Raw genomic sequence first — 26604 nt, 5'->3', positions numbered from 1 at the left:
GCACAGAGGGCATCTTCACAAGTTAAACCACTGACCATAAAGCAAGAAATCTCAAGTCAACTAATCAAGACAGTGGGATAAGTGTATTAACTACAAACAGAAAACACAAGAGAGAAATAAGAAGTGACTGTCTCTTGGAAGCACACGGGGGAAGAGGGACTGGAGGGAGGGCGGGCAGGCAACCACTGCTTTTTCTTGCCAGTTAAGTACATTTACAACTATGAGCAGAATTTACTTTGGATTAACAATAAACAAATTTAAATGTTTGAAAATGGAAGATGAACACTCCTTTTCTGCCTTTCTCTGTGCGTTCTTGCTGCTTTGTGCTACTCTGTCAGGTAGATGAGTTCTGCAATGTGCGTATCTGCTCCCTGGAGAAAGGGGACATGCGCGCCAATGCCAATTAACTCAGCAAGCATAAATAAATCTCCCAGGATGAACTATACATTTTTGGCCCACCTGTACATCAAGACTGTCAAAGGGTGTGGGCCAGAGGAGAGGACACGGGAAGGGCGCCTACTCCACAGTCCGTGAAATGCAGGAGTGGAGGGAAGAGCAGCCCACCAAAAATGGCTCCCTCTTCCATCTTCACTAACCAACTTATACGATTGAATCCACTATAACTCTCCACAGGAGGTTTTCCTAACATTCGAGGAAAAGACTCTTACCTGGCAAAGTCCCCAAAGACAATGAGTTAGGCCTAGCTCAAGTCCAAAGGATGGGGGGGCTGGTTTGGGCTGCAGTCCTAAATGATCCTTAGGGCAGGGCACTTGATGAACATGTATGTGTTACTCAAAGAGACCACATGCAAGTCCCTGGTGCCCAAACACAGTCCTGCACTCACAGCACATGCATCCTGGACAGCCCCCAGAAGGCTCCATCGGTCAGCTTGCTGATGTTGTTTCGCTGAAGCTTCAGCACCTCCAAACTGTCAAGCCCCTGGAACGTCAGGCCCTCGATCAGCCGGATACGATTCCGATTAAGGTCCCTAAAGATATAAAGCTAGTGGGTTCAGAGTGTCTGCACACACACCTCACCTACAACCATTCCCACACAGTCCCTGCTGGGTTTCTGAGGCAGCAGGGAAAATCCAGGTGAGGAGGGCCCAGTGGAGCTGGTCATGCAGTGGGAGCCCACCGTGCAGGCAGCAGCGCTGACCGAGATGTGGCTAACGAACGAAAGAGGAGTAGAGAGCTCCTGGGCAAGTAAGCATGCACATTTCCTCCTGGATACCTATGACTCTGCAGTGAGGAGGTGGGTATGACTCAGGATGTGGATGTCTGAGGTAAGCTGTCTCTTAGCTCAGCAACAGAAATCCACACCAGATGCCTCAACCCAGGAAAATCTAACCACTGGGTATCAGATGGCAATGGCACTTTCCACTTAAGCATTAGTAGGATCTCTACAGAGAGGAGTTACTGCCTTTGGGTGTGCGGGGAACTAGACAACCCACAAAGCACACACATTTATTTGGCTTCTAGCCCTGTGTGATAAAACCTCAGTTAACCAAAAGATTTCAGGGATCTGGGTGGCCTGGGCCCATTAGTAACACTGGGGGAAGGGACGGGGAACACAGGGCTAGTCAGAAAGCTCTTGGTTTTCCCCCAAATACTTCCACAGTGCCTCATGGCCCAGCCTCCCACAAACCTCCTGGGCATGAAGAGCCCAGGACGCAGACAGCAAAAGCTGGACTGCCACGTGGGCTGCGTGTGTGAAGCACAGGCAGAGACAGCACTTGCCCTGAACAACTGTTTTGTTGTGTTTAAACCAAATTTCCAATAATGGCTTGTTTTCCTGAGATGCAAACTTCTGTGACAAAGAGGATACAGAAAAAAAGAAAACAACAAAAAGATAAAAACAAAAACAGGGAAGAAATACTCTATCAGGTTCTGAAAATAGAGGTTTTCTTGAATACAAACCATGTGCCATTCCCGAAGGGTACTCAATCTTGGTCATCAAAAAACTAAAGAAAGAAATCCTTTCTTTAAAAAAAATAGTAAGTTGACAAATTTGTAAGATATAGGAGATGAAGATGATGGCCCATCGCTTGCTTTCTTACACTAACTTCCTCTCAAACTGCTCAAGAAGCACTGGACACTATAGTGTTCGTGGCACAGATTTTATAGCTCCCTTAAAAAAAAGAAACCAAAGAAACCTTGAGGAACAATAAAGAACCCAACCACATATCTGAAGCCTAAGCTTTAGCCAGGTTCAGCTAACTAGCAGGATTCCTCATTTCATTCTGGAAAGTGCCAACAAGGATAAGCATATATATCCTCAGTGGATCTTTTTCTCAGAAACCTAAAGCAGCCCACAGGCACCAGACCCAGCTTCTAATTTGCTTTTATTAGGTGTTGCCATAGGGCCATTAATGATAGTTTATGCAGGGCTTGACTGAGGAGAAACGAGGAAGGAGCTGCATATGGCACAGGGTCCTTGGGGAAATACAGCCTCCATAAAGTTTGGCTAACCTTAATTAACACGCAGGTTTCTAATACTCACAGCTGTGTCAACCTAGGTAACTTGAATGCTTTCACAGGAAGCTGGGTGATCCTGTTTTTGCTCAGGCGAAGCGTTAGCAGTGACCGTGAAAGACCGTCAAATGCTCCTGACTCTAGGGTGCCGATCCGGTTGCTTGCCAGGTTGCTGGAATGATTCAGGAAAGAAAATGTAGTGGTCAGTAGGAGGCCTTCCTCATTTTGTTACAGACACCAGGCCCAGCCAAGTGGGTAAATAAGCCAAAATACATCCAGAGACACAGATTTCCAATGAGACATTTGTCATCCTAAGGCTGCAAAGCGCATCTTCACTACGGATAGGGGAGCCAGGGAAATGCAGGTTTGAGGACCATCCACTTCAGGCCTGCACACAAGCCTTGTTTCGGCCTAGAGCAAACTGTGCTTGTGGCCAGTGGGCGGCCCAGGAGGATGAGAGAGAAAGTCAATTACCTCCACCCCTAGAGCCACCTGCAGGATTCCTTCTCAATACCCATCACTCAAGGATTAGGGTTCAAGGTTGGTGAGAAAAGCTTTGGGAAGCAGAAAGACAATTTTGAGGCAAGGTCAGAGTAAATGCTGTAATTTGGGGACAGCTTTTAATTTTTGCAGTGTACAAAGCTCTCATTGTACAGCTTGTAATAAATGTGCATAAACCATTCTTTGTAATAACTGTAAATGTGTCAAAGAAAACACTCTAAAGAGACTTGCACAGAGTCCCCTCAGAAAATAAGCAATACTTCAATGGGAGCCCCACTTACAGGATTATGCACGTAAGGGGCACTCCCCTGAAACACGCTGTAGTACGCAGCTCAGACCTGTACATTCTGTTGTACATAAATGATATCAAATAATAAAAAAGAGGAAAGACAGAAAAGGGAGGAACACTATGATATTCCTACGAGAAGTTACCCCAATACCTCTCCTCTTCCCCAAACAAATGCTGTTTATATGTGGCTTAAGCAAAATGGGAGAAATAACAGAGAGAATTTTCTACAAAAGAGAGGGGAAAGGAATAAGGCATTTTCTGTCTCTGCATCAGGCAGTGACCCAGGGCAGGGCACATGAGGATTCTTTGCAAATAGGGCTGGACTGTTTGTTCTTAACACTCCAGATTAAAGAAGAACGGTCTGTGTAATGAAGATATACTGGCTCATATCTGCCAAAATAGAAAGTCCCTCCTGCTCTAATGCAGAGAGAGAAGGTCACTGCAATTCATTTTAGCAGTTGGTGGTTTCTTTGTTCCCACCAAGGAGGGGCCAGGTGGCTGCGAACACCTCGGGAAGGCCCTCTGCTGGGCCTGAGCACTGCTGCACGGGATACAGAGGGCGTCTCCCTTTTCCAATTCAGTGCCTTGACGCAGCCTAAGAAAGAAATCACCACTCCACTTGTGGGTCTTGGAAAATCCGCATGCCAAGCCTTGGCCTCCCTGAACAGATGGGTCACAATGATCCCTCATCCAGCCTTTCAAAATTAGTCAGGAACGTTAATAATGCAGAGAATGAAAACTACATATCATTTGAACACATCTCTGTAGCTTGGGGTTTCAGTTTCTTCCCCAAAGCAATATTTTCCTACCATGGGTTAAATTGGTTTTAACCTTTTCCTCCCATCTACTGTCCGATGGGTGTTAAGATGGAGCATTAAGATGGGTAAAAGCAAAACAGACCAATGTCAAAATTCAGAAGGTTCTGAGAGCCCACAGAATTGAGTCACTGCCCCCTCAAGTATACCAAGTGACATGTTTCAACAGTGCACGATTAAAAAGATAAGCAGTGACAGGTTAAGCCTTGAATCTTTCCTCTCTGGCTTCCTGGGGGGCAGCCCAGTAAATGGGAAAGGAAGCAGGCTTTGTAGCCAAGACAGACCTGTATTTGAGGGCTAGAATCTCTTTAGTGGTGAGTCTATTAGGCTAATCCTCACTCTCTCCCTGCCTCAAGCTGCCCCATTGTCTGTAAAGCTCTACAAATAGAAGACATGGCCACAGGTCCCCTGCCCTTGGCCCTGCAGAGGGCAGCCCTAGGAGCTCTGTGCGCCCATCCCCGCAAAGTCAGCCAGGCGATGCTGAGAAAAGGAAAACGCCCAGCCTGCATCCAGACCTGGGTGCCAAGAGTAGTACAGAAGCACTTACAGCTCCTTTATGGGTGGTCCGTACAAGAAGCAGGTGCTCCGCATCTCCGTGATGTTGTTCCAACTCAGGTCCAGCACTTCCAAGGACAGGTAAGCCTTTAGCCGACTCCCCTCCACACTGCGAATCTTATTGTGCTGACTAAAACAAACAAAGGGCGGTGGCTTCCAGCATGTCTTCTTGCAAAGAAAGAGCTATTTTCCCCCTTACTTCTTTAGACACATTTTTCCCTAGTTGTGTTGCTCTTTCAGAAAATTACAAATGCAGTGACCCTCTTAAAGTGAGATCTCCCGTTCTCCCTTCCATCAAGGTATTACCCGCTGGATGGGTGCTAGACACAATGCCCAAGCCTGTCTGGGACAAGTCTGTCCAAGTTCTGAGCCTAAGCTGCTCTCCTCAAAGCAAGAACACAGGGGTGACGTTTCAGACATGCAGAGAGCAGCAAGGCATGGCCAGGAACAGAACTCACTGATGCACCTCCCATCAACCATGTGCCCTGATGCAGCTGTCACCTCAGACCTTCAGGACCATTTCCAACCCCTATGAGACTGTAGGCACCAGAGCCCACAGCTCAACTTAATCCATCCTAACACATCATTACACTCCTTACATTTTACCGACACCTTACTACGCCAGGCATGGAGACGGGCACAATGGACTGTAAAATAGACAAATTCCCAACAACTTAACAAGGGAAAGCAGGAATTCAGTGTTGGATCTAACTGGAATCCAATCCCCTGAACATTTGACTCTAGCCCTTGATAACTTTATTCTTCACTTTCCTCATTTAGAAATGTCATCTTAACATTTCCAAACTGAAATATATAGGATCTCCTTTTGAAGCACCTCTAGCCGTCCTCTTGGGATTCTGTGGGCCCTTCCCTTATTCTCCTCTTGTGTCTGTCTCTGTGTTGCTACCACCATTCACCTGGCCCACTGTGCCATGATTCCCTTCTCATTTTAGGATATGGATGATCCAACCTGAAACCACTCAGAAATGTGCAGCAGATGTTAGCCTAAGAGCTCGGTGCTGTACCTCCCTCCAAGAAAGACATTCCACCACCATGATTTATCGGTACCTTTGATCCTCTTTCTGACAAATCCAGTCTAATCAACTAACCACAGAAAGGCAAGACATGCTACCCAAGGCTAGAGCGAATAGCCCACGCATAGGTTTGGGTCAGCCGGGCAGATTCTCACCCCTGCAACCCTGATCCCAACGTTCAGAGACACAAGCATGTGCTGGGTGGCAGTGCTGGGCCTCTTGGGTTCCAGGCACTCACTCACTGGGCCAGTTTCTGAGTAAACAGTGTCAGGGTCTCCAGCCAATCAAAGCATTCTTGAACACAACACAAGTAAGCCAGGCGTCGCTTACCAAGTGGCATCTCTTTTAAACAAACACTTGACCAAATCAGTTCCAACAGGCATAAACAAGGCCCTCTTTCCCAGAGGCTCTAGGCTTCTCATTGAGTCCTTTGTTTTTTTTTCACAACTCTCCCAGGCCCTGAACCCAAAAATCCATTTATAAGGGCACAACTCCACACACAGGGAAATCTCTCTAGAATGAAAGACCACTTTTTCCCTTCACATCCCCTCCTGCCCACCCCCCAAAGCTATTTCCTTTGAATTCTTTATTAAGTTCTTAATAAAGATAATCTCTTCAGTTTTCTGACTCCAAAAGAAAAAGAAAGGAAAAAAGAAAAGAAAAGAAAACCTTTATTATGTAAAGTATGGGAAAAAAAGAACAAGAAATAAAGGCAACAGAGCTGAGCTTATCCAGGAAGTCTGAATGCAGTGCAGGGAGCCAGGAAGAGAGTCTGAAAAGACGGGAAAGGGCGCCGCAGGCCTGCAGTCGCAGAGACGCACACAGTAGAGGGGCCACGGGACAGCTGCTGCAAACCCCTGACACTTCTCCCCCTGCTCCTCATCTCTCTCCTCTTTCATCTTACACATTTCTTCTTTCTCATCAGTCTACTTATTCATTGAACCAAACACATTCCAGACCCCTGCTCTGCTCCTGGCCCACTCTGGAGGAAGGGCTCTGGGATAAAGACAGGTCTCTTTCACACACTGGAAGAGATCCCAACTTAGCAGAGGCAGCCATGGAGATGAGAAACAACAGAGCCTGGGGCGGGCGGGGGGTACAGGGGCAGATGGATGAACTGTGCTGGGTCCCCCCAGTTCCAGCAGGCAGGATGCTGATGCCGGGGAGACCGCAGAGCAGTCGCAGGGCTGGATCATGGAGCTGGGAGGGCAGGCAGGACCATACTGGGCAATGCCTCACAGGCCAAGCTGAGGAGTAGGGAACCATGTCACAGTGGGCCAGGAGAGACAGACACAGGAAGAGAATAAGGGAAGGACCCAAAGTACTGAAAGTTGACAGCTGCAGCGACTCTGCCCTGGGCCCTTGACCCTGCCCACCAAACCCCACCCCAGGGCGCCAGGGGCAGCAGGCCTGCCCAAGACATCCCTTCCATACAGCCATCTGTCTGGGTTAGAGCAAATAGCCAGTATTCTGGAAGCTCCCACCTCCTCAAGAGTAGATGGCTGTGCAAATGTGTTTGCTGCCCTGATTCAATCCGACATGCCACTTTACTAAAACTGTGCATGTTTTAATGTCAGGTGCAACACGGGGGGGTCATGATGTCACTCCTTTAATGTAACTAAGCAGCTTAGTTCAGAAGAAGGTCCACACTCATATTTACTGATCCTGTCTAAATTCTTTTTAACAATAGCTGACCAACTAGTGAACACTGGTATGCGGAGGCCCTGGGTGAAGCCTCAGTGAAATCTCACACGAGGGAATTTTCCCAAGGTCATAGCTGGGAAGTGAAGGAGCCAGCATGCAAACCCAGGGCAGCAGGCCTACCTACCAGCCCATCCGAGAGGCTCCCCCAACCGAATTTTATGGGCACTGCATGAGATTCAACCTGTAAACCTTCCTCAAAGCTTGCCTAGACCTGAATGCTAGCTGACTATTTCCTGGTCAACCACACTGGTCTGTGTAACTGTCCTCAGCTGGTTCTCGCTTTTGTACCAGCCTCCCAGTCCTGCCTGAGCAGCCAATCTGCAGGGGGATTTATGCAGCTTATTTCAGCAAATATGGCAGATGAAGCTAAAGTTCTTACTCATGGATACTCTGGATGAAAGGAAAAGTTCCACTGAGATCATGTCTTTTATAGACCTATATTTGAAGGAGGACCAACACCCTTTATTCTTTGGGAAGATAAAGCAACAAAGGGATGCCCCTAGACTTACAAAAAAAGAAAGGAGAGGGAAGGGAAGAGGATAGTACTGTGGGAGAACTACTACCAACTGGCTTCATCAAAGGGGCGCTCCAGACTTTCTCTGCCACCAAACAAAATTAGAAGGATTCTGTAGTGATGGGGCTGGGAGAAGTGTGTGATGGTCAGATCACACAGCATCCACCTCCACCAATGTAGGTTTACTCCTTGGGCTGCCCTCTGGGGCAAGGAGAACTTAATACAGCAGAAGTCTATTAAACCAACACCTGTTAAAGACTTCAAAAATAAAATCAGTCTTCAAAGGCAGACAGCAGGCAAGATAAGCTGTGGACACTTGGCTACATTTTCTGAGCTGATGTTAAATTAGACAGTAAAACAGACAGGTGCATTTGAAACCAACAGTTAAAACTTACCATAAGTGATTGTTCCACAGTAGTTCTGTGAAAGCCTGGTTTACAAGGTATTCCCTTTACTATGGAAAAGATCTCATGTCACAGATAACAGCCAAGAAGAAAAGGCAGGGGATCAAAGGATGCAGGGTCAAGGTGGATCAAATAGATTACAGCTGGTTCCTGAAATTATGCACGTACTGCCTACACCAGGCAGGGATCAGCAAATGTGTTCTATAATGGGTCAGATAGTAAATTTTTTAGGCTTTGTGGGTCATTCGGGTATGTCACAATTATTCAACTCTGACGTTGGAGCATAAAAGCACAACAGACAATATATAAATGAATAAATGTGGATGTGTTCAAGTGAAACTTTATTTTCAAAAACAAGCTGTGGGCCACATTTGGCCCACTGCCTGTGGTTTACTGACCCCTGGTCCATACTGTAGCAACCAATTTGGGTTTCTGGAAGACAGATTCTAATTCTAGCTCTGATGCAGCTTTGGAACTGTGTGTAACTCACTTTCTGTATCTGGTTTAACCATCAGCAAAATGGGGCTAAATGCCTCTCTACAGCAGCAGAACCCTCCCATTCTCCCTATAGTGCCCATGTCCAACACCACTAATTCCACACTTTCCCACTGATGTCTTTCCTCCCTCTTCAGGACGTGAAAATAGAATAGAAGTCTGTATCATTATTACGCTCCTCATAAGATGATCCAGGTTCCTTATGGAGCCGGGGCAGACAGGCAGGCATTCACACTCTATATCCTTCTCTTTCTAGTTCTTCCAATTAGGCAGAAATCAAAGCCAGCTAAAGCATTGGTCCTACCACCGAAACAAGCTTCGGCTCTTCCAGACAATTATGGTGACTCAGAAGTCCACCCTGTCAGCCCCTGGAGCGTTGACTCTTAATAAAGACAGCAAATCTTCCATAATACTACCTCAACATCAAACCTCTAAAATGTCTTACTTAATAAATCAACAAAATTCAAATTATGGCTCTTTCCCTGCTTGAACCTCTGGCTAAGAAATAGTGTAATCAATCTAGCCCTGAAATGAGAAAAAATTATAATATACCTGCCAACACTCCTTACCCTCCCTCTGCTCCTATTCCCCACAGTGACCCTTGCAGACATAGTTCCTCTAGTTCCACACTGGGCAGCCTCTGAGCAGCAGCAGCACTTTGTACCAGGTCCATCACTGTGCTGCCCCATAATTCTTACTATGGTTCTGCACCATAGTGTCTAACCCACTGTCCCCCAAAGCAGGCATTCCAAGGTCTGATCCAAACAAATGGGAAGATGCATGCATCCTTGAGTGTCACTTGGGGCTACAGTGTAATGTTACAGCCCATATGTGGAATCCACATAGTATGAGACGATTTGTGACCCTGATATTCATTAGTGTAAAACAAATACCATATGATCTCACCTTTAACTGGAACATAAGCAATAGAAGGAAAAAGCAAACAAAATATAACCAGACATTGAAGTTAAGAACAATCTAACAATAGCCAGGGCAGGGGTGGGGGGTGGGGGCGGGGACAGTGGGTAGAGGGGATTACAGGAACTACTATAAAGGACACATGGACAAAACCAAGGGGGAGGGTGGAGAGGGGGGAGGGAGGTGGGTTCACCTGGGGTGGGGTGGAGGGATGGGGAGAAAAGGCATACAACTGTAATTGAATAACAATAAAAAAAAAAAAAAAAAAAAAACCAAACTCAGTGCAGGGCAGAGTGGCCCCGTTGCCTACCTAACAGGGCTTCTGTATTACTGCAAGTGCCAAAAGATGTTAATCATTTTGAGAGCACATGTGAAAACAGCAATTTCTCTTTTGTTGAATAGTAAAGTTCTACCAAACAGGCCATGAGGTCCACTGTTGTTCTGTTTGTTTATACATGTTCTTAATGAAATATCACAGGCAAACTGAGAAGTGCATAAATGATAAGTACAGAGATCAGTGCATTTTTACAAAATGTATTGCACCCATGTAACCACCACTCAGATCAAGCAAGGTACAGACATTTTCCCCCTGGCCAGTGTGGCCGAGTCAGTTGGAGTGATGTCCCGTAGACTGGAAGGTCATGGGTTCAATATCTGGTCAGGACACATAACCAAGTTGCAGGTTCTATCCCTGGTCAGGGTGCATACGAGAAGGCAACCAATGTTTCTCTCTCACTTCAGTGATCCCCACCCCCTTTCTCTAAAAAAGCAATGAAAACAAAAGGTCTTCGGATGAGGATAAAAAGAAATAGATACAGAACATCTTCAGCATCCCAGCAGCCTCCCTCCTCTCATTTTCCTATTTTTATTCTTAAAGGGAACCTCTAATTTCTACCACTTAATTTTGCCTATATCTGTGCTTTACATGCATGGAATTGTTCCATATAAATTCTTCTACACCTGGCTACTTTCACTCAACATTATGAGTGTCAGATCCAGCCACACTGCTGCATTAACAGCAGTTAATTCTTTTTTATTTTTCTATAATATTTCTATTGAGGGAATATACAGCAATTTGTTTTTCATTTTAATCTTGATAGACAGTGAGTTATCTCCAGTTTGGGTTACTGCAAAAATCACAACTCTCAACACAGACATGTCTCCTGCACAGACCTTCGGTGCATATTTACATTCTGGCAGGTGGACAGGTCCAGGTGTGGCATTGCTATAGTGTGGCCTTAGCTGACACTGGATAGTTTTCTTTCAAACCAAATTCCCCGAAGTTGAACTGAATCTGAAAAGCCATTTGATCCAAGCGCCCTGTTTCATGCTACTTCATTCCCCTGCATTCCCGTCCTGCACCCCTCCCCCACAAAGAGCATGAGGAATATAGCCTGGGGGTGCAGAGCAAGGCCAAGCTCAATCTAATCTTGGTGTCAAACAGAATTATCTTATTATAATTGGGGATCTAATGAGCACCACAAAAGGAAAAAATAGAATAATTCTAAGTCCCAAATTGGCAAACAATAAGGTGAATGTACCTGATATGAGAACTAATGCCAATATTTAACTTGAAAGTGAAGATTAAAGGGGTTTTAAAAAGAGTAAGTCCAGAAGAGCTTTTCTAGGCCAACTTGGAAGAAAGTTTTCTTCTCAGAATGAAAGCTGAAAGCATCACCCTCTCACTAGCCTGCTTTATGTTCATCTTCTTAAAAACAAACAAACAAAAAAATATATTTTCTATTGCATACATTTATAATTTGCTCCAAGAAACGGGTGCCTCGTAGGAACAGCGCAGTCTGGGTTAGTTGCTGGACAGGAAATGAGAATCAGAATAAGCAGGTCTCTTTCTCTCTCTATTGCTCACTCCCTCTTCCTCCTCCCACTGCTGGTGAATCACTAGGTCCCTGGGGAATTTTGGCAGCTTCTCAGCCTGGCTGCAGATAACATTCTGGATCTGTTTATTCAGGTGGAGATCGGATAAAAAACAAGAGGGGCCCAGTGGCGGGATAAACAGCCTCCACCAGGCAGGGTCACCCCCTCCAAAGTCAGCACTGGACTGTGTCGACCAACCTCCCAACTGCTAACTTCTTTAGCTTCACCCTCCCCTTAGTGTCTTCAATGAACTCTACTAATTAACTACTTGCAGAGAGAACATGATGTCACATCCTCATGAGAATGTGTGGCCCAGGCAGCTTGATGTGCAACCTGGCTTAGCCCTCCTATCCACTGGCTTATACACATTCAGCCCAAGATCCAGAATGACAAAACCTGCATGGTAAGGAGTTAGCCACCAGGGGTCTGTGAAACTTACAGTGACTCAACCCAGTAATTGCTACAAATCATCAGCATTCGGTCTAAACTATTGGGGGTCTGCATTCTATTTTAAGATGTACAAACTAAAAACAATAATAAAACCTACTAAGGAACTGGGGTTTGGGGGCAGAGAGGGATGAAGAGCACAGGGGATCTTTAGGGCACTGAAATAATTGTGTTGACACTCTAATGGCGCATATGTGTTATCAATCATTTGTGGAAACCCACAGAATGTACAACACGAACAGTGAACCCTAGTGTAAACTGTGAGTTTAGTTAATAATACTGTAATATTGGCCCATCGATCGTAACAAATGCACCACACTAATGCAGATGTTAGTAAGACTAGGAACTAGAGGAGGAGGGAAGTCTCTGTACTTTCTGCTCAAGTTTTCTGTAAACCCTCTAACTGCTCTGAAATTCTATAGATTATAAACAGAACAAAACCAAACCTCCTCAGATATTAAGTAGTCCTGAGGTCATTATACCATTAGAATGTAACCTGCACAGGCGCTGGGATTTTAGCTGATCTTCTGTGCTAAATTCTTAGCACCCAAGACTACACTTAGAACACAAAAGGCATCTAACAGATATTTGCTGAATAAACAAATGAATTACAACTTTAGCTCAGTCTCCTACATTCACCACCACAAATGCGAACAAAGGAATGTTATTCAGAAAAAAAGAAAAACACTCGGATCCAAGATCAACCATCCTATTAAAAACTTTTTTAAAAAGTATACAATTAACTGTTTTAGGTAGAGAAGCTGACAGACATGTTTAAAAGAAAATGTCAAAATGAATTTTCAGGTTAATTGTACATTTCCCAAGTTCAGTTTAACCCCAAACACAGGCATTCATTGATTAGGGTTGGCAAAGGTGTGAGAGCTCTCTTGTCATGCAGTGGACAACACTCCCTCCGTCCCTGCCCACCTCACAGCAGTGAGGGACAATGAAGAGCAGCCTGGCCTGAGTCTCTGTCTGCACAGACACCTCCCCAGCTCCTGCCTTGGCCCCGGAAGAGAAGGATAACAAGGAATTCAGCTGGGAGTGTTCTGATCATACACCATGGACCAGAGGAAGCCCTTGAGTCTCATCTGAACTGCACTCCCCTGGGAGAAAGGCTGTGCCTGTTAACACTGGCAGGGGCTCCTGAGGGTGGCTGATGGGGGGAGGTGAGGGGAGTGATATCAGTTCTGTGACAGTGCGAGGTAACTTGTCCTGACCTCTGGGCAGGACAGAGTGGCACCAAGTCAGGCCAGGAGATGGAAAGCCAGGAATAAGGAACTCCCTGCACCTGAACTGCCATCCATGTATGGGCAACCCTGGGTCGGAAAGCCTGTTTCTCTGCTCTGGTCAAGGCTGACATGGCCACTCTGTTTTTTCTCTTGGCTTTACCTTCTGAATAAGTCAGCACATCCCTGATTTCTCCTTTTCTCCCCTTTCCCCCAGCACCCTGCTGGCCCGCACACCCAGGACACAGATGGTGGTCCTCTCCACCACATCGGAGGCCCCATAACCCAAGAGTCTGAGCACCATGCTGTGAGGCCATTACGTGGAATCAACCCCAGCACCAGCACTGGCCTGTGGGTTCACCACAGCTGACCTGGACTCACCTGATTCTTTCTCAGTGAGTTTCCAAGGTCCGTGTATCTGTTCTCATTTGGTTCTGAGGGGAAGCAGGGAGGAAAGTCTGAATGCTTAACCCCGTATCTAGTGCACAAAATCACCCAGATTCAAGTAGCTGAGTTACTACTGTTCCTGGCAAAGAACAGTGGGCCAGGTGGAGAGAAGGCAGCAATCAGCAACAGGGCGGTAAGAGAACCCTTTAAGGCCAGGCTCAAACCTTAGAAATTATGGGCAGTAGCGTGCACAAGGCCCCTCTTGGGAGGGTGTGAAGAAGCTGCAATGGATGATTCTCCTCAAACTGATGGCCCTGCCCAAACATGGGTCTGGTGGGAGAGCCCCCCACCCCTCACCGTGAGACATGACAGCAAGCCCTCTCTCCCAGTCCATAAACACTGCTGGAAGCTGGGATGAGGCTGGGGTGGTATAGAGTCCAAGACCAACAGGCTTTGTCACCAGCTACGGTGGTTTCTGCTCCTCCTAGACCTCACCAACCAGGACTTGAAAAAATGGAATCACCGACGAGAAACAACATGGTGACCTTACTCAAAATTTCCAAATGAAACATAGCCTCCTTCTCACATCACCCTCCCACGCCAGCCTCAGACACCAAGCACCTGTGAGCGCCCCCGCACTCGCGTGCTCAGGAGACTCTCCCACACCACTGTGCTCACGTGAAAAGCAGCACGGAGAGCTGATTTCACATGCCTGCCACTCAAAGATGTCGGCAGAAAAAAGGTAGGCAATACTATACATTGCTGCCAACACAGTATGATGATGACAAAAATTTTTCCCCTCTTCTCTTTGGCATGTTATTTTAATGTGTTTATCAAATAGGTAAATAAATTAAATCAACATTTTACAAAGCAGTTAATACAACCTTGGACACTGACCTTTGGGACCTGATCCTTATGTTTAGAAACGGGCCTGCATGCCAGTCTCAGGGCAGAGTGCCTTCCCGGCAGGCACAGCAAACAGGGCCTTTCCTCAAGGACAGCCAGCGGGGCAGGGCCCCAGGGCCACCACACAGAGTTCCCGTACTCCCTCACCACGCAGATTAGTGCTGGGTTCCAGAGGCTCCTCTTAAGTACAGGGTGCTCCCCCTGCACCCTAACATTCTCACGCACTCAGCCAGCTCCAGAGGGTGAGAATGTCAAAGGGCCTTTGTAGCCAGAGTGTAGAGTGGAGGCCTGGGGTCTCTGCAGGAGCCTGAAGTAGTTCCAACACCAGAGTCAGCTGCATGGGGGCAGTGAACCCTACACCTCGGAGCACACCACACTTCTTTCTTAGCAGACATGGTAGCTGGAGTAGCAGGAGCCATAACAGCAAGAACAGTGGTCTCAAATCTAAAATGGCAGTGCTTACCAGGAGCCTGGCTCTGGCTTAGCTCATTTAATCCTCACGACAATCTGAGAGGAGTACATCATTACTATCCCCATCTCACAGACGGGGATGCTGAGGCACTGGCAGGTTAATGCAGCAGAAGGCAGTGGCTGGGACTGGAGCCCAGATGTAAATCCTTATCCCACACTCCTACTAGGGGTGTGGAATGCCTCATAGTAGAAGTGGGCAGAAGAACCCTTAGGGAAGAGAACTTCTCTGAATAGCACCCTGTGCCTCCCCGCTCTTCCTGGCATCCACCAGGATCCCCACCACTGGAATCTGTGGCTCAAATGAAGGCAGGACCCAACTCTGCACATGCAGAGGGCACAAATCCTCCTAAGGCCACTGCACAAGCCCCCTGCCCCACACCGGCACACATGGCCTTCACAAGCTCTAAGATGTTGCACGCAGTGACTGCAGAGCACAGCCACACTGCCCCTACTTACACTTAAGATGACTGGTGTGGTGTCTAAATAGGAGTGGATATGACAGAAGAGAACTGGGCTTTCTCCAGGGAGCAAAGAAACTGTTTGTTTATCACTCTCTACCATGCCAGAGAAGGCACCTCCTAACTCAGGATCAGAGAAGGTAAGGCCCTGATCTGGGGTCACCCAACTAACCAGCATGCAAGGCCAGGTACCCTCTGACTCTAGGGTGTACCACTCTGTAGGGACAGAGACACACGAAGCTGTATCCAATGGCCACTGGCTATGAAGACAGAGACAGGACAGTGGGTGCCAGGGTGCCCCTGATATGCCCTCGGGGCAAGGAGAGGGCCACTGGCACATTCCCTGTGCCACCCAGGCAAGCTTCCCTCTGAAGTTTCAACAGAGAAGGAAGCTCCTTCAGTACTTGGCTGCAGCCTCCAAGACAAGATCCTTTCCCTCTGGGGAAGAGATGCCACTTATGCACCTTTAAAAATAAAACCAGGCCAGCTTCCTCTCCCATCTGGAAGACTTCTGATCTCCTGATCATATGATTTAGAATATCTTTTAACCACCTAAATTCCCAAGCCTTCATTCAGCATATGCTCTCACTGCACTCTGGGAGGGTTAAGGATGTGTACAGCTGGAATTAAGGAGTCGGCCCTTTAATGCCGTCCTTCTCATCCACCCTGAAGATGGTAAGACCTGCTACAACATCAAAGTGGCACCATCTCCAGCACATCAGCCGCCACCCAGAACCACACCCTCCCCTCATCTCGCCTGTTCTGGGTTCCTATAGGACCCAACACTTGCTCTGTTTCTTTCTTGAAGCCACAAACTTCAGTTTTCTTCTTGGCTTTGTGTTTTAGAAATCCTATCATCATGAACCTAAGTGTACAGATGTTTAGAAAAAACAACGGAGAAAACTAAAGGTATGCAAAGTTCTTAGACTTGACACTAAAAGCACAATGCATAAAAGACTTCATGAATTAAAAATGTTCCCGCTGTGAAAGATCCTGTTAAGATAAAAAGGCAAGCTTTAGGCTGGAAGAAAATATTTTCAAATTACATATCCAACCAAGAAGTAGTATTTAGAATATATAAAGAAAGAACTTTCGAAACTTAGCCAAAACTGAATAATCCAGTTAGAAAATGGCCAAAGGCTTAAACAGACATTTCAACAAAAAGAATATGCAGACGGCAAATAAGCACATGAAAAGATACTCAGTCATCAGCCATTTGGGAAATACAAATTAAAACCACAATGAGATGTCAATACACACCTACAAGAAAGGCTAAGATTTTATGAAACCGACACCACCGGACGCTGGCCAGGACGTGGAAAACCAGGCCACTCACACATTTCTGGTGGGAACATGAGATGGTACAGCCACTGGGAATAGTTGGGCAGTTTCTTAAAAACCTAAACACATAACTACCCTACAATGCAGCAATTATACTCCACGGCATTTATCCCAGAAAACTGAAAATTTATAGTTCATACAGAAACCCATACATGAACGCTCGCAGAAGCTCTGTTTGTCATAGCCAAAATCTGGGAACACCCCAGATGTCCTTCAACAGGTGAACAATTAAACCAGGTGTGGTACATACATACTACAACCCCAAAAGCCAACCCTAAAAGCCAATCCTGAAAGGTTACATGCTGCATGACTCCATTTAAATAACATTCTTTAAGTGAAAAAACTGCAAATATGGAGAACATATTAGAGACTGCCAAGGGTGTGGGGCAGGAAGGAAATGGGTGTGGCTATAAAAAGGCAACAGGAAGGATCCTTGTGGGATGGAAATTTTCTGTATCTTGAGTGTATCAAGGTCAATATCCTGGTTATAACAAGTTCTGTAAGATGTCACCATTGTAGGAAACGGGGCTAAGGGTACTCAGATCTCTCTGCATTATTTTTCACAGTTGCATGTGAATCTACAACTAGCTCAAAACAAGTTTAATTAAGCCAACAAAAAACATATCACAGTGGAATCAAGTAAAGGATCTGGTGGAATTTGGGGTGAAATCAGACAGCCAATATGCTGCTACATCATTTGGTTTCCAGCATCTCCTTCAAATCTGCAGGAACTTAGCTGTATGACTCACTGTGAAGGGTCAAGCACCAAACACTGCTGGGCTCTGGGAGGTTTCTGAAATCTAGAGACATGCATGCACTGTTTAATTACTTCCCACCATTTGGGAGCGGGGGCTGGGGGAGGCCCTGGTGAGGAAGGTGTTGCTGATAAAGCTTATTAGACCAGTGTGGCCCCTGCCTGGTATGTCAGGAGTTACCATCCAGTTCTGTGCCCTGTAACTGAACCTGGCCAAGCAGGAGGGCTTGCTGGGCATCCAAGCCCAGATGGTGCGGACACAGGTCAGGCTTGCACTGCCAGACACAACATCCCCAAAGCACCATCCCTGGAACACTAGCAATGGGCACAGTTCCATGAAAAGGTTCTGGGACAGAGGCATATATCTTCCCTTGTGGGCCGGTGCAGATACCCAAAGCAGGTCAGCCAAAGAAAAGTGTTGATGAGGGCTCTAATAATGATATCTTTCATTCTGCTTGATTCTGTACTTGCTAAACAAGGCTCCCTTTTCATGAAGTAACTGTTAACATCTCACGGAACAAAAGTTCCAAGTAGCTCATATTATGTGGGGACACCATGTTTTGTCCCTCATCATCAAAAGCTCTGACACGTCCTATAACAACGAAGGCTGCTTACCTTTAATTCGGTTTTCTGAACGATCTGACTACACTGGAGAAGTAGTCAGGATGGGCTGCACACACGGGGGGACCTGCAGTGATTACTCATCTTCACTTCAGAAAAAACCGTTCCCCAAACCACCTGGCCCCTCACAGGTGAGCAGACGCACCAATGCCACTGGAAGGGCAAACCAGGGCTGAGAGAGCTGCTCCAAGGAAGCAGGGGTCAAACCTGGATAATGGGAACCCCTGCCTACCATGGGGCAGTTTCTACTGCTTTCTCTATCAACATCTGCCCAGCTTTTCAATAAACTAAGAAAGCAAGTCCCATCTCTTGGCTGAAAAAGAGCCATGCCCTCTAGGAGCCCCCAACAACAGACAATTTCTGCTAATACCCATCCCAAGTTTATCTCTAAACCTTGATGATAAGTGTCTAGGATTATCCACTTTCTGCCCTATACTCCACAATCACTTATTCTTGGATTGACCCATCTATTTAGTGAATTGACTTACTCATTCAAACAGGTATGGAATGTGTTATGTACAGCTGCTGTAAGAAAAAGGAAACTTGACTGCAGTATGGTCATCCCCCTAACCCCATGCCCCAATGCCCCCAAAGGTACACACGAGTCAAGGATACAGGAAAAGACAGATGTGATGGGCACACTGATAGATAGGGACACAATTTTGTAGAGGAGGGGCAGGTTAGGAAGACAGCCATTCCAGACCAAAGTGACAACATGAACAAGGCATGGAATTGACAAACACAGTCCGTATGGGCTTTCATTCTATGTAGTTTGATGTAAAATTCAAGGCAGGAGGTAAAAAGAGGTCAAGAAAATAGAAGCAGAGGCCAACTCTGAAAGAGCTGAGAATTTATCTCATAGGTGATGAGGAAGCCACAAAAGACACGTGTTGTTCATTCATTTCTTCACCAAATACTAACTGGGGCAACCATGAGGCAGGTACTTCCCTGGGTGAGGTGTGAAATGGGAAGGGATGAGGTTAGAGGTCTCCGGGAGACACATGGGGAGGCAAAGAAAGACCAAGCCTGGGTGCCTTTGGAGCCAAGGCCATGAGCAACCCCATTAGAGATGACGTGCATGTCTCTGGTTTGCAGTAGACGAGAAGAGCTGGCCAGGATGCTGTATCCCTGCATCATTTACCCAAACTTCTCAATACCGGTGCACACAGCACAGCTGGCCCACTAGACAGAACTCACACGCACCTGAGCCTCTACTGGGAACCCAGGGTTTCAGAGCCAGTGGGTCCCCCACAACAGCCATCTCAAATAGATATGGACACACACCCCAGCCCCCACCCAGTCTACAGGAGGGTAGTAGCCCTGTGTATTCTTGACCCTGGTTAAGTGTGGCTGATGGGGAACCAGACCCTTTCCTTGGAGTTGAGACAACAGAAGTACAAACAGGAGGGATGACTGTGGAAGGTCCTATAGTAGGTGCCTGGTAGAGTCAGGGCTAGAAGCTGACTTGCCGATCTGGTTCTTCTCTGAACACCGGTGTGCTGACAAGATGGAGGCCATACACACTGAGGACCAGATGCTGCCTCCTACTCCCTAGCACCACCACCACACTGCAGAATAACCTGCATTCTGGGACCATCAAGTAGGATGTACTTGTAGGGTGATGTCCTGAGAAGAGGATGGTGAGTCACCAAATATATCCCAACATCCAGCTAGAGTGGGCAAAGAATGGACCACGGTTCTCTCCCAACCCCTCGACCCCCGAGGACGAGCAGCCACATGAGAGGCAAGGAGAGCATGAACCTTGACCTTGCCAGGAAACCGTTCTGATGATGCCCACAGTTCACAGCAGCACTCTGTTTCCTGAATCCATTTCCCTGGACAATTTATTGAATCTTTCAGGAGCTAGAGCTCTTTTTTAGGGAACAGGGGAAAGTGAAGACAGGCCTTAAGACTCTTATTTGGAGCCACATAATTGCTGGAGAATCACCAAATCAGGGCTCTTGTCAATACGCTAGAGAATGGGGAGGGGATGGGGCCAGCCTGACCTACAAGGAGCCCCAGGTGTTAAAAGGGCTGATGGGCAGGGACAGCCAGTCCTCACTCTGACTCCCAGAACCAAGCAACAGTTACCAAGCAGATAACCACTGTTCTTCTACTTATAAAAAAAGAACACACTTAATTTGGAGAAAATATCACGTTCTAAGAAGTCCAAAGGCAATTTTTTCCTCATTTCCAAAATTCTAATTATCCTTTGCAACTCATCTAAGGGTCCAATTCTAAACACAAGCCTCACAAAATTATCTTAATCAATGTTAGCACTAGAATTTTGCTACATTACAACACAACTTTGGGTGGGATCAGAGGGGACCTTTACCTTCTACAGCATATATTTACATATTCTTTTTTATAAAAAAGAAAGTTGAGCTAAATCTTACTTTCAAAATTATTTTTAAAAAAGCCTGAACTTAGTAAGTTTTGCCTATTATTTTACCATAGGGAGGTTTGTTTTTGTTTTTTTTCCCACCATCGTAACAGGACTTCTCGGACTTCCAGGTAGACTGCATGTGAGATCTGGGTGGGCTGGCTTTCAGGGGAAATAAATGACCCAGATTAGATGCCAAATCCACACTCACATTCTGTGATCATCAAATGAGGGGGTCGTGTCTAATCAGACCAAATGCCACAAGGGCAAAAGCAGTTTCCTAGTATGTTAAGTGGCTAACATCACAGTGCCCTCCCATTAAATCAATGGTGAAAGAGGTACCTAAAACCCCTAAAGGGACCCTCAGGATCATCAGGGTTAAAATGAAGGCCAACTTTAGTGTTTATTTTTCCTCTACCTAGAGAGAAAAAGAAAGGGGATGAGCCAGGGCAACATTTTAAGCGATAGGTATGAGAGGTAAAGGAAAGAATTAGAGGACAATACCTCACACTTGCAATAACCCAACTGAGGCTCATTTAAAACTTCTGGCACATTGAAATGACCTGGAGAGCTTTAAAAAACAAAAAACACCAATGCCTATGTCCAATGTCCCTCCTGCCAAAAATTGGTGTGGGATATGGCCAGGGCATCTTGGCTTTTTAAAGCCCTCAGGTCATTGTCCTCAGCAGCAGAGGATGAGAGCCACTACTTCATACTTGCGTAGTGTTTTCCTGCTTGCTGCACCTACCCCAGGTACAGGCAATGAGAAAAGAGGAAAGAAATGAACCCTACTGGTCTATGCAAAGCTCCTACAACAGGAATTAATGTACACACACAAACATGGGGATTACCTACAAGCCTCAGCTAGTTCATAGATGAGTCACAGGGGAGTCTGTAAGGAAGGTCTGTTTCCAAGGGGTGTAAATAGCCTCCTGGTTCTGTGTGGAGACCACCAAACCCCTCGGACCACTGCAGCCACAGTGGGATCAGCCCCGCCACACCCAGAAAGCAGTGAGGAGAAAGCTGTCAGTGATAAAAATGTGTCTACCACTTGGGACACGTTCACTAGACCCCAGACACGGTACTGAGGACACATAGTACTTGGTGAATCCTCCTCATACCCTGTTATTATCGATAAATAAGAGAACTCAGCGGGGGTGATGAAGGCAAGACTCAAACCCAGATCTGTTTGATCCAGAACCTCCTCTTAACCATTCTGCAGTACCACCCCCTCTCCATAAAGCCCAATGATGCAGGAATCAATAAGGTGAAGAGACCCCTTTGTACCTACCTTTTTCCTTCAGCTACTTGGCCTTTACAAATTAACTCCACAGCAGCCTCCCAACCACAGACTATTTCTGAGTCCTCAAAGACTCTATGCGGAGACTGCTGAGCAGAGGCCATGGGAGCTGACAGTCCATGCCCCTGTCATTCTTCCCATCATACATTCCATCTACTGGCTGAAGAAGATGGGAAGAAAGAAACTCCCACAAATTGACACCTTTATCTCAGCTCTTTGGGTTTGAAAGGCATCAGGAAGTGAGGAAACCATGAAGGAATTCGCCTTGAAGTGATTATGTTGGAGGGTACATGGCCTATGTCAGAAGCTGATGGCACCATCGAACAAGTCTGGGCTCTGTATAAACTGCAACAAGATGATTTCCCTCACTATGCCCTTAACAGATGGATGATCACACCGCCTCAGAATAACTTAGTGGGTTATTCGCTTAGGGGGTTATCACTTAGTGGGTGTGATTAGGAGGCCAGGGGAGCAGCTGGTCAACCTAATGTTCAGGGTCTTCAGAAGCACTTGCTATTACTCTGCATCAGTTAATGAAAATCCTGCCGAGGCTGCCCACGGTAAGTTTACATGAGGCCAACCTTACAGAAGTGCACACAACTTTAAGAGACACAGGCTGCCCTTACAGGGAAGGATCCTCTCAGCTCTGCCCCAGGGCAACCTGCAGCCTTTTGGTCACAATCCTGAGGCTTTCCCCCTCCTAACACAATTTGATATGTCATCTCTTGAAATAACAAGACCCTCCTAGGCTCCCAGACCATATATTCCCAATTATACAGAGAAATGTGATCAAGACTCACCTGTGCCACTTCCTGTGTGACCTCTGGCAAGTTTCTTGCCCTCTCTGTGTGTCAGATGCCTCATCTGTAAAATGTGCTCAATGACAGACCCTGTGTCTCCTGGGACTACAGAGGTGATCAATGAAACGGGGCCCAGGAAGGCACGTGGAGCAGTGCCTGCCAATTGCCAGTATATCTCGTATGCAGACCATCGTAATTTTCATCACAAAAGACTGAACCATAGGAGACTGCCAACACTTTGACCCTTTTTGAACTATAAAAAATAGGCAATTTTGTATGACTCATCTTAATACACTGAGTAGACTATTCTATCTTTGAAGGCTTGCCTTTGAACAAGTAGGGTGAATCTAATACTCCCTTCGATCACCTAATAATGACAGGCCTTACGAAAGGAAGGCCGGATATAAATGCAAACACATTTCTTCCACTTGGGCTATAAAAGCTGAAAATGGCTCCCAGGTGTGAGCAGACATAACAGGCTCTGCCTTCTTTGCGAGGTCACCATTGGGGTCAAAGTCAAGCCAGCCATTTTCGGATTAGGTGTACAGGCTCACAAGGCTTCCCCAGAAGTAAATGGATTAGAGAAACCACCTGCAGGAAGTGGGCCAAGGGGAGGAGGAGGAAGTGGTCCCAGTTGGAAGGAGACTGTTGATATGGGCAGGGGCCAGCTCCTTTCACATGGGAGATTGTGCAACCAACAGAACAGTTCTGCCTGCAGGCCCCAGTCCCATGACGCTGGGGGTGTTGGCACCACTGCTGGCAGGGACACCTCCCTCCAGACCACACGTGCTTTGCCAGTATCCTATTCCCACTGGATCTTGGACTATATTTAAAGCTTACACAGTCATCAGAAAAAATGATGGGGGGTGGCAAACACAAGACAAAAGCCAATCTCATCAACAGAACCTGAGCTACAAGTTCCCAAAAAAGGCAGTGACCTCCGTGGCTGAGCTCCTATTCCATCACACTCCCCTTCCTTGGCTCTGCAGACCCTACAGCTGGTGTTCACTTCACTTTTGCAGCAAATGACTTGCAGATGTACCGCTCATATGGCTGCTCATCACCCCTCCCCACTTTCAAAGAAGTAAAGAAAAAGAAAAGGAGGAAAATGACAAGTCACGACTGTGTGTAACTTGGCAGGCTCATAGCAGAGGCCATACCAGCTCCTTTCCCGGTGAAAATCTCAGACTCAGGCAAGAGGCAGTCTGCACTCTAGAACCCCTGCAAAGTTCCTGGGATAGAGGGCTGCTTTCTTTGTAAACTGGGTGTTTAATTTTCTACTTTGAGGCTCATGGGTCGTATCCAGCATCTGATAGGGCTACAGTTCTAAGAACCAGGGGTCTTGCTCTGCCTTCCAACAGAAGCTGGCTGGCTCTTCCTACCAGCCTGCTCATCAACAAGGGGTAGAAAGGGGAGGGACAATCTAGGCTGAAGATGAAACTGGCCATGTTCTGTTAGTTCTCGAAGCAGTTCTCTGAGCACCAGTATGTTGGCCAAGCATGCAAGGTGATCTACCTAACACCTGAAACTTACACTCACTTGTAGGGGTGGAGAAAGGAGTTCCACATAAGGAGTCGTCTCAGCTAAAAGTCACTGCATCTGGGAACCTTCCCTGTCTCGTGGCCACCCAGTGACAGTAGTGCGGAGCCCCTTTGGTATTCCCAGCCCCTGCTTATATTACAAATGCCTGCTTACTCATCTTTCTTTAGACTGTGAGTTCCTTGAGTGGAGGGACTCTCGTCCCTGGGGAATGTTTGTTCACTTGGGCTTCACAGGGACATGCTGGAGAACCTCAAAGTGGCCTTGTGGATGGGCCCCTGGCCTCCATCATGAAGCAACCTGGGCTTCCTCAGCTTTCCTTTCATCCCTTTGCCCATTTAAGACCAGCACGACAGCCTCCCAGTGGCAGCAGGCCAGGAAAACAGGAAGGGAGGTCTGAGTAACAAGGTCATAAACAATGAGGGTTGTGGGCAGGTGTGGGCCCTGCATTTTAATTCCCCCATTATAACAGGGGAGAACTGCCCACCTTTCAGAGGCTCCTTTTAACTTCCACCTGGAACAAAGCAGGACTATGAATCAAATCTTAGGTAAGGGCAAAGATTTATCTGATAATGGTGACTGATCAGCAGCTGGAGGTGAATGGTGTGCTGGTCCCCCCACCCCCTGTCCAGGTAGGTGGGGCTATAAGGAGAGTCCTTAATACTCCTAGGTTGAGATAACAATGGGTCTGTCAGCTAGGCTACTCAGCAAGTCTCCCTCCTCTGTAAGAACTGGTAAAGGGCTGCAGGGGAGACTTTTTGTTCACCAATAAATAGCAAATTCAGCAGAGACAAATTTGTAACAACCTTGGGCCACTAACCCGCAGCCACAGCCAGGTCTGTTCTGTCCATGCTCACTCAGTGTCCTCCACCCCCAACTCTTTTGAGACCCACCAGCCCAAACAAATGCCTGTTGCCACATCAGTGACATTGGGAATTCGTCTAAATAATTTACTGCCCCCCAAATGCTAATCAGCTTGGTAGAAACTTGATACATGAACCTTGTTCCCTAGCCCCCAGCCCCCAGCCCTGTATGAGCCCAGGCAGTGGTTCTCAAATGGGGGTTCCCAGAGCAGCAGCATCACCTGGGAAAATGTGAGCAACGAAAATTCTTGAGTCATACCCCAAACCTGCTGGATCAGAAACTGGGGCTGACAAGTACTAGAAGCAACCTAAGTGCCAATCAGCAAATGAGTGGATCAAAAAACTATGGTACATTTAGACAATGGAATTCTAAGCAGCAGAGAGAAAGAAGGAGCTTATACCCTTTGCAACAGCATGGATGAAACTGGAGAGCATTATGCTAAGTGAAATAAGCCAGGTGGTGAGGGACAAATACCATATGATCTCACCTTTAACTGGAACATAATCAATAAAAGAAAAAAGCAAACGAATACAACCAGAGAAATTGAAGTTAAGAATAATCTAACAATAGCCAGAGGGCAGTGGGGAGGGGATAGTGGGGAGAGAGGGGTTTTCAGGAAGTACTGTGGAGGACACATGGACAAAACCAATGGGAGAGGATGGAGGTGGGGGAGGGAGGTGGGTTTGGCTGGGGTGGGGTGGAGGGTTGGGGAGAAAATGCAAACTGTAATTGAACAATAAAAAAAGAAAGAAAGAAAGAAAGAAACTGGGGCTGAGTCCAGCCATCAGGTGCTCCTGATGGGTATTCCACTGTAAGAACCACACAGGTGACTGAGAGGCCACTGTCTCTCATAGGAACGGGTGGCATGTTTTATCCAGAGGACAGAATTCATTCACACCAGCAAAAATCTGGGCAAATAACGAAAAAGTGAGCATGTCTCTGAAGACACAGGGGAACAGCTGCAGCCCCCACTTGACATAGTTTCTCCCCAGTTGTGCTGTTTCCTGAGTAGGGCCACACCTGGGAACCCAAGCAGTCACTGGCTGCTCAAAAAACAAGGGCATTCACTTAAACCTGATTTGGGGCTTTTGAAACATAACTTTGTTCACAGTTTCTTCCTAAAGTGTTTCAGTCACTATTAACTCCACACTGTCGATGAAAATGCATAAGAAGACCCAGAGCAAAGAAGGTGCCAACAGCCCAGATGCAAACGCTGGCCTTCCTTCACCAGCAGGGCTAAACTCGGTTCTTAGGTGGAGGATGCCTCTCTGAAACACAATGGGGTAAGGCCGTTACCCATTTCCACATTTTCTACCTATTAAAATGACTCAGTCCACTCTTAAACTGATCATTCGTGGGTGGCCCAACAAATTCCCCCAGAGGAAAAATGCATGATCTGTCACCTTGAGAACTGCTATGTCTACCTCACCTTGTATGCACACCTACAGTCTCCACAGATGCAGCTATGTTTCAACAGGCAAAGAGCTTCACTAAGATCACCACTCAACATTTTAAGACAAATTATT

The 26604-nt window shown here is 46.7% G+C and overlaps 1 protein-coding gene across 1 annotated transcript in view; it reads right to left on the bottom strand.

The window, feature by feature from the left end:
• The window catches only part of LRIG1 (leucine rich repeats and immunoglobulin like domains 1), a 102831-nt gene that overhangs the window by 24509 nt on the left and 51718 nt on the right, over nucleotides 1-26604 (bottom strand). Inside the window, exons 4-6 of the mRNA XM_024556617.3 lie at nucleotides 4627-4764; nucleotides 2503-2646; nucleotides 845-988 (exon numbers count right to left, since the gene is read on the bottom strand). Of these exons, the coding sequence (XP_024412385.2) occupies nucleotides 845-988; nucleotides 2503-2646; nucleotides 4627-4764 (426 nt within the window). The remainder of the gene's footprint in view (nucleotides 1-844; nucleotides 989-2502; nucleotides 2647-4626; nucleotides 4765-26604) is intronic.

Source organism: Desmodus rotundus, chromosome 8 (assembly GCF_022682495.2).
Source record: "Desmodus rotundus isolate HL8 chromosome 8, HLdesRot8A.1, whole genome shotgun sequence".
In the NCBI taxonomy this organism is placed as follows: Eukaryota; Metazoa; Chordata; class Mammalia; order Chiroptera; family Phyllostomidae; genus Desmodus; species Desmodus rotundus.
This window is presented reverse-complemented; position numbering and strand designations above follow the sequence as displayed.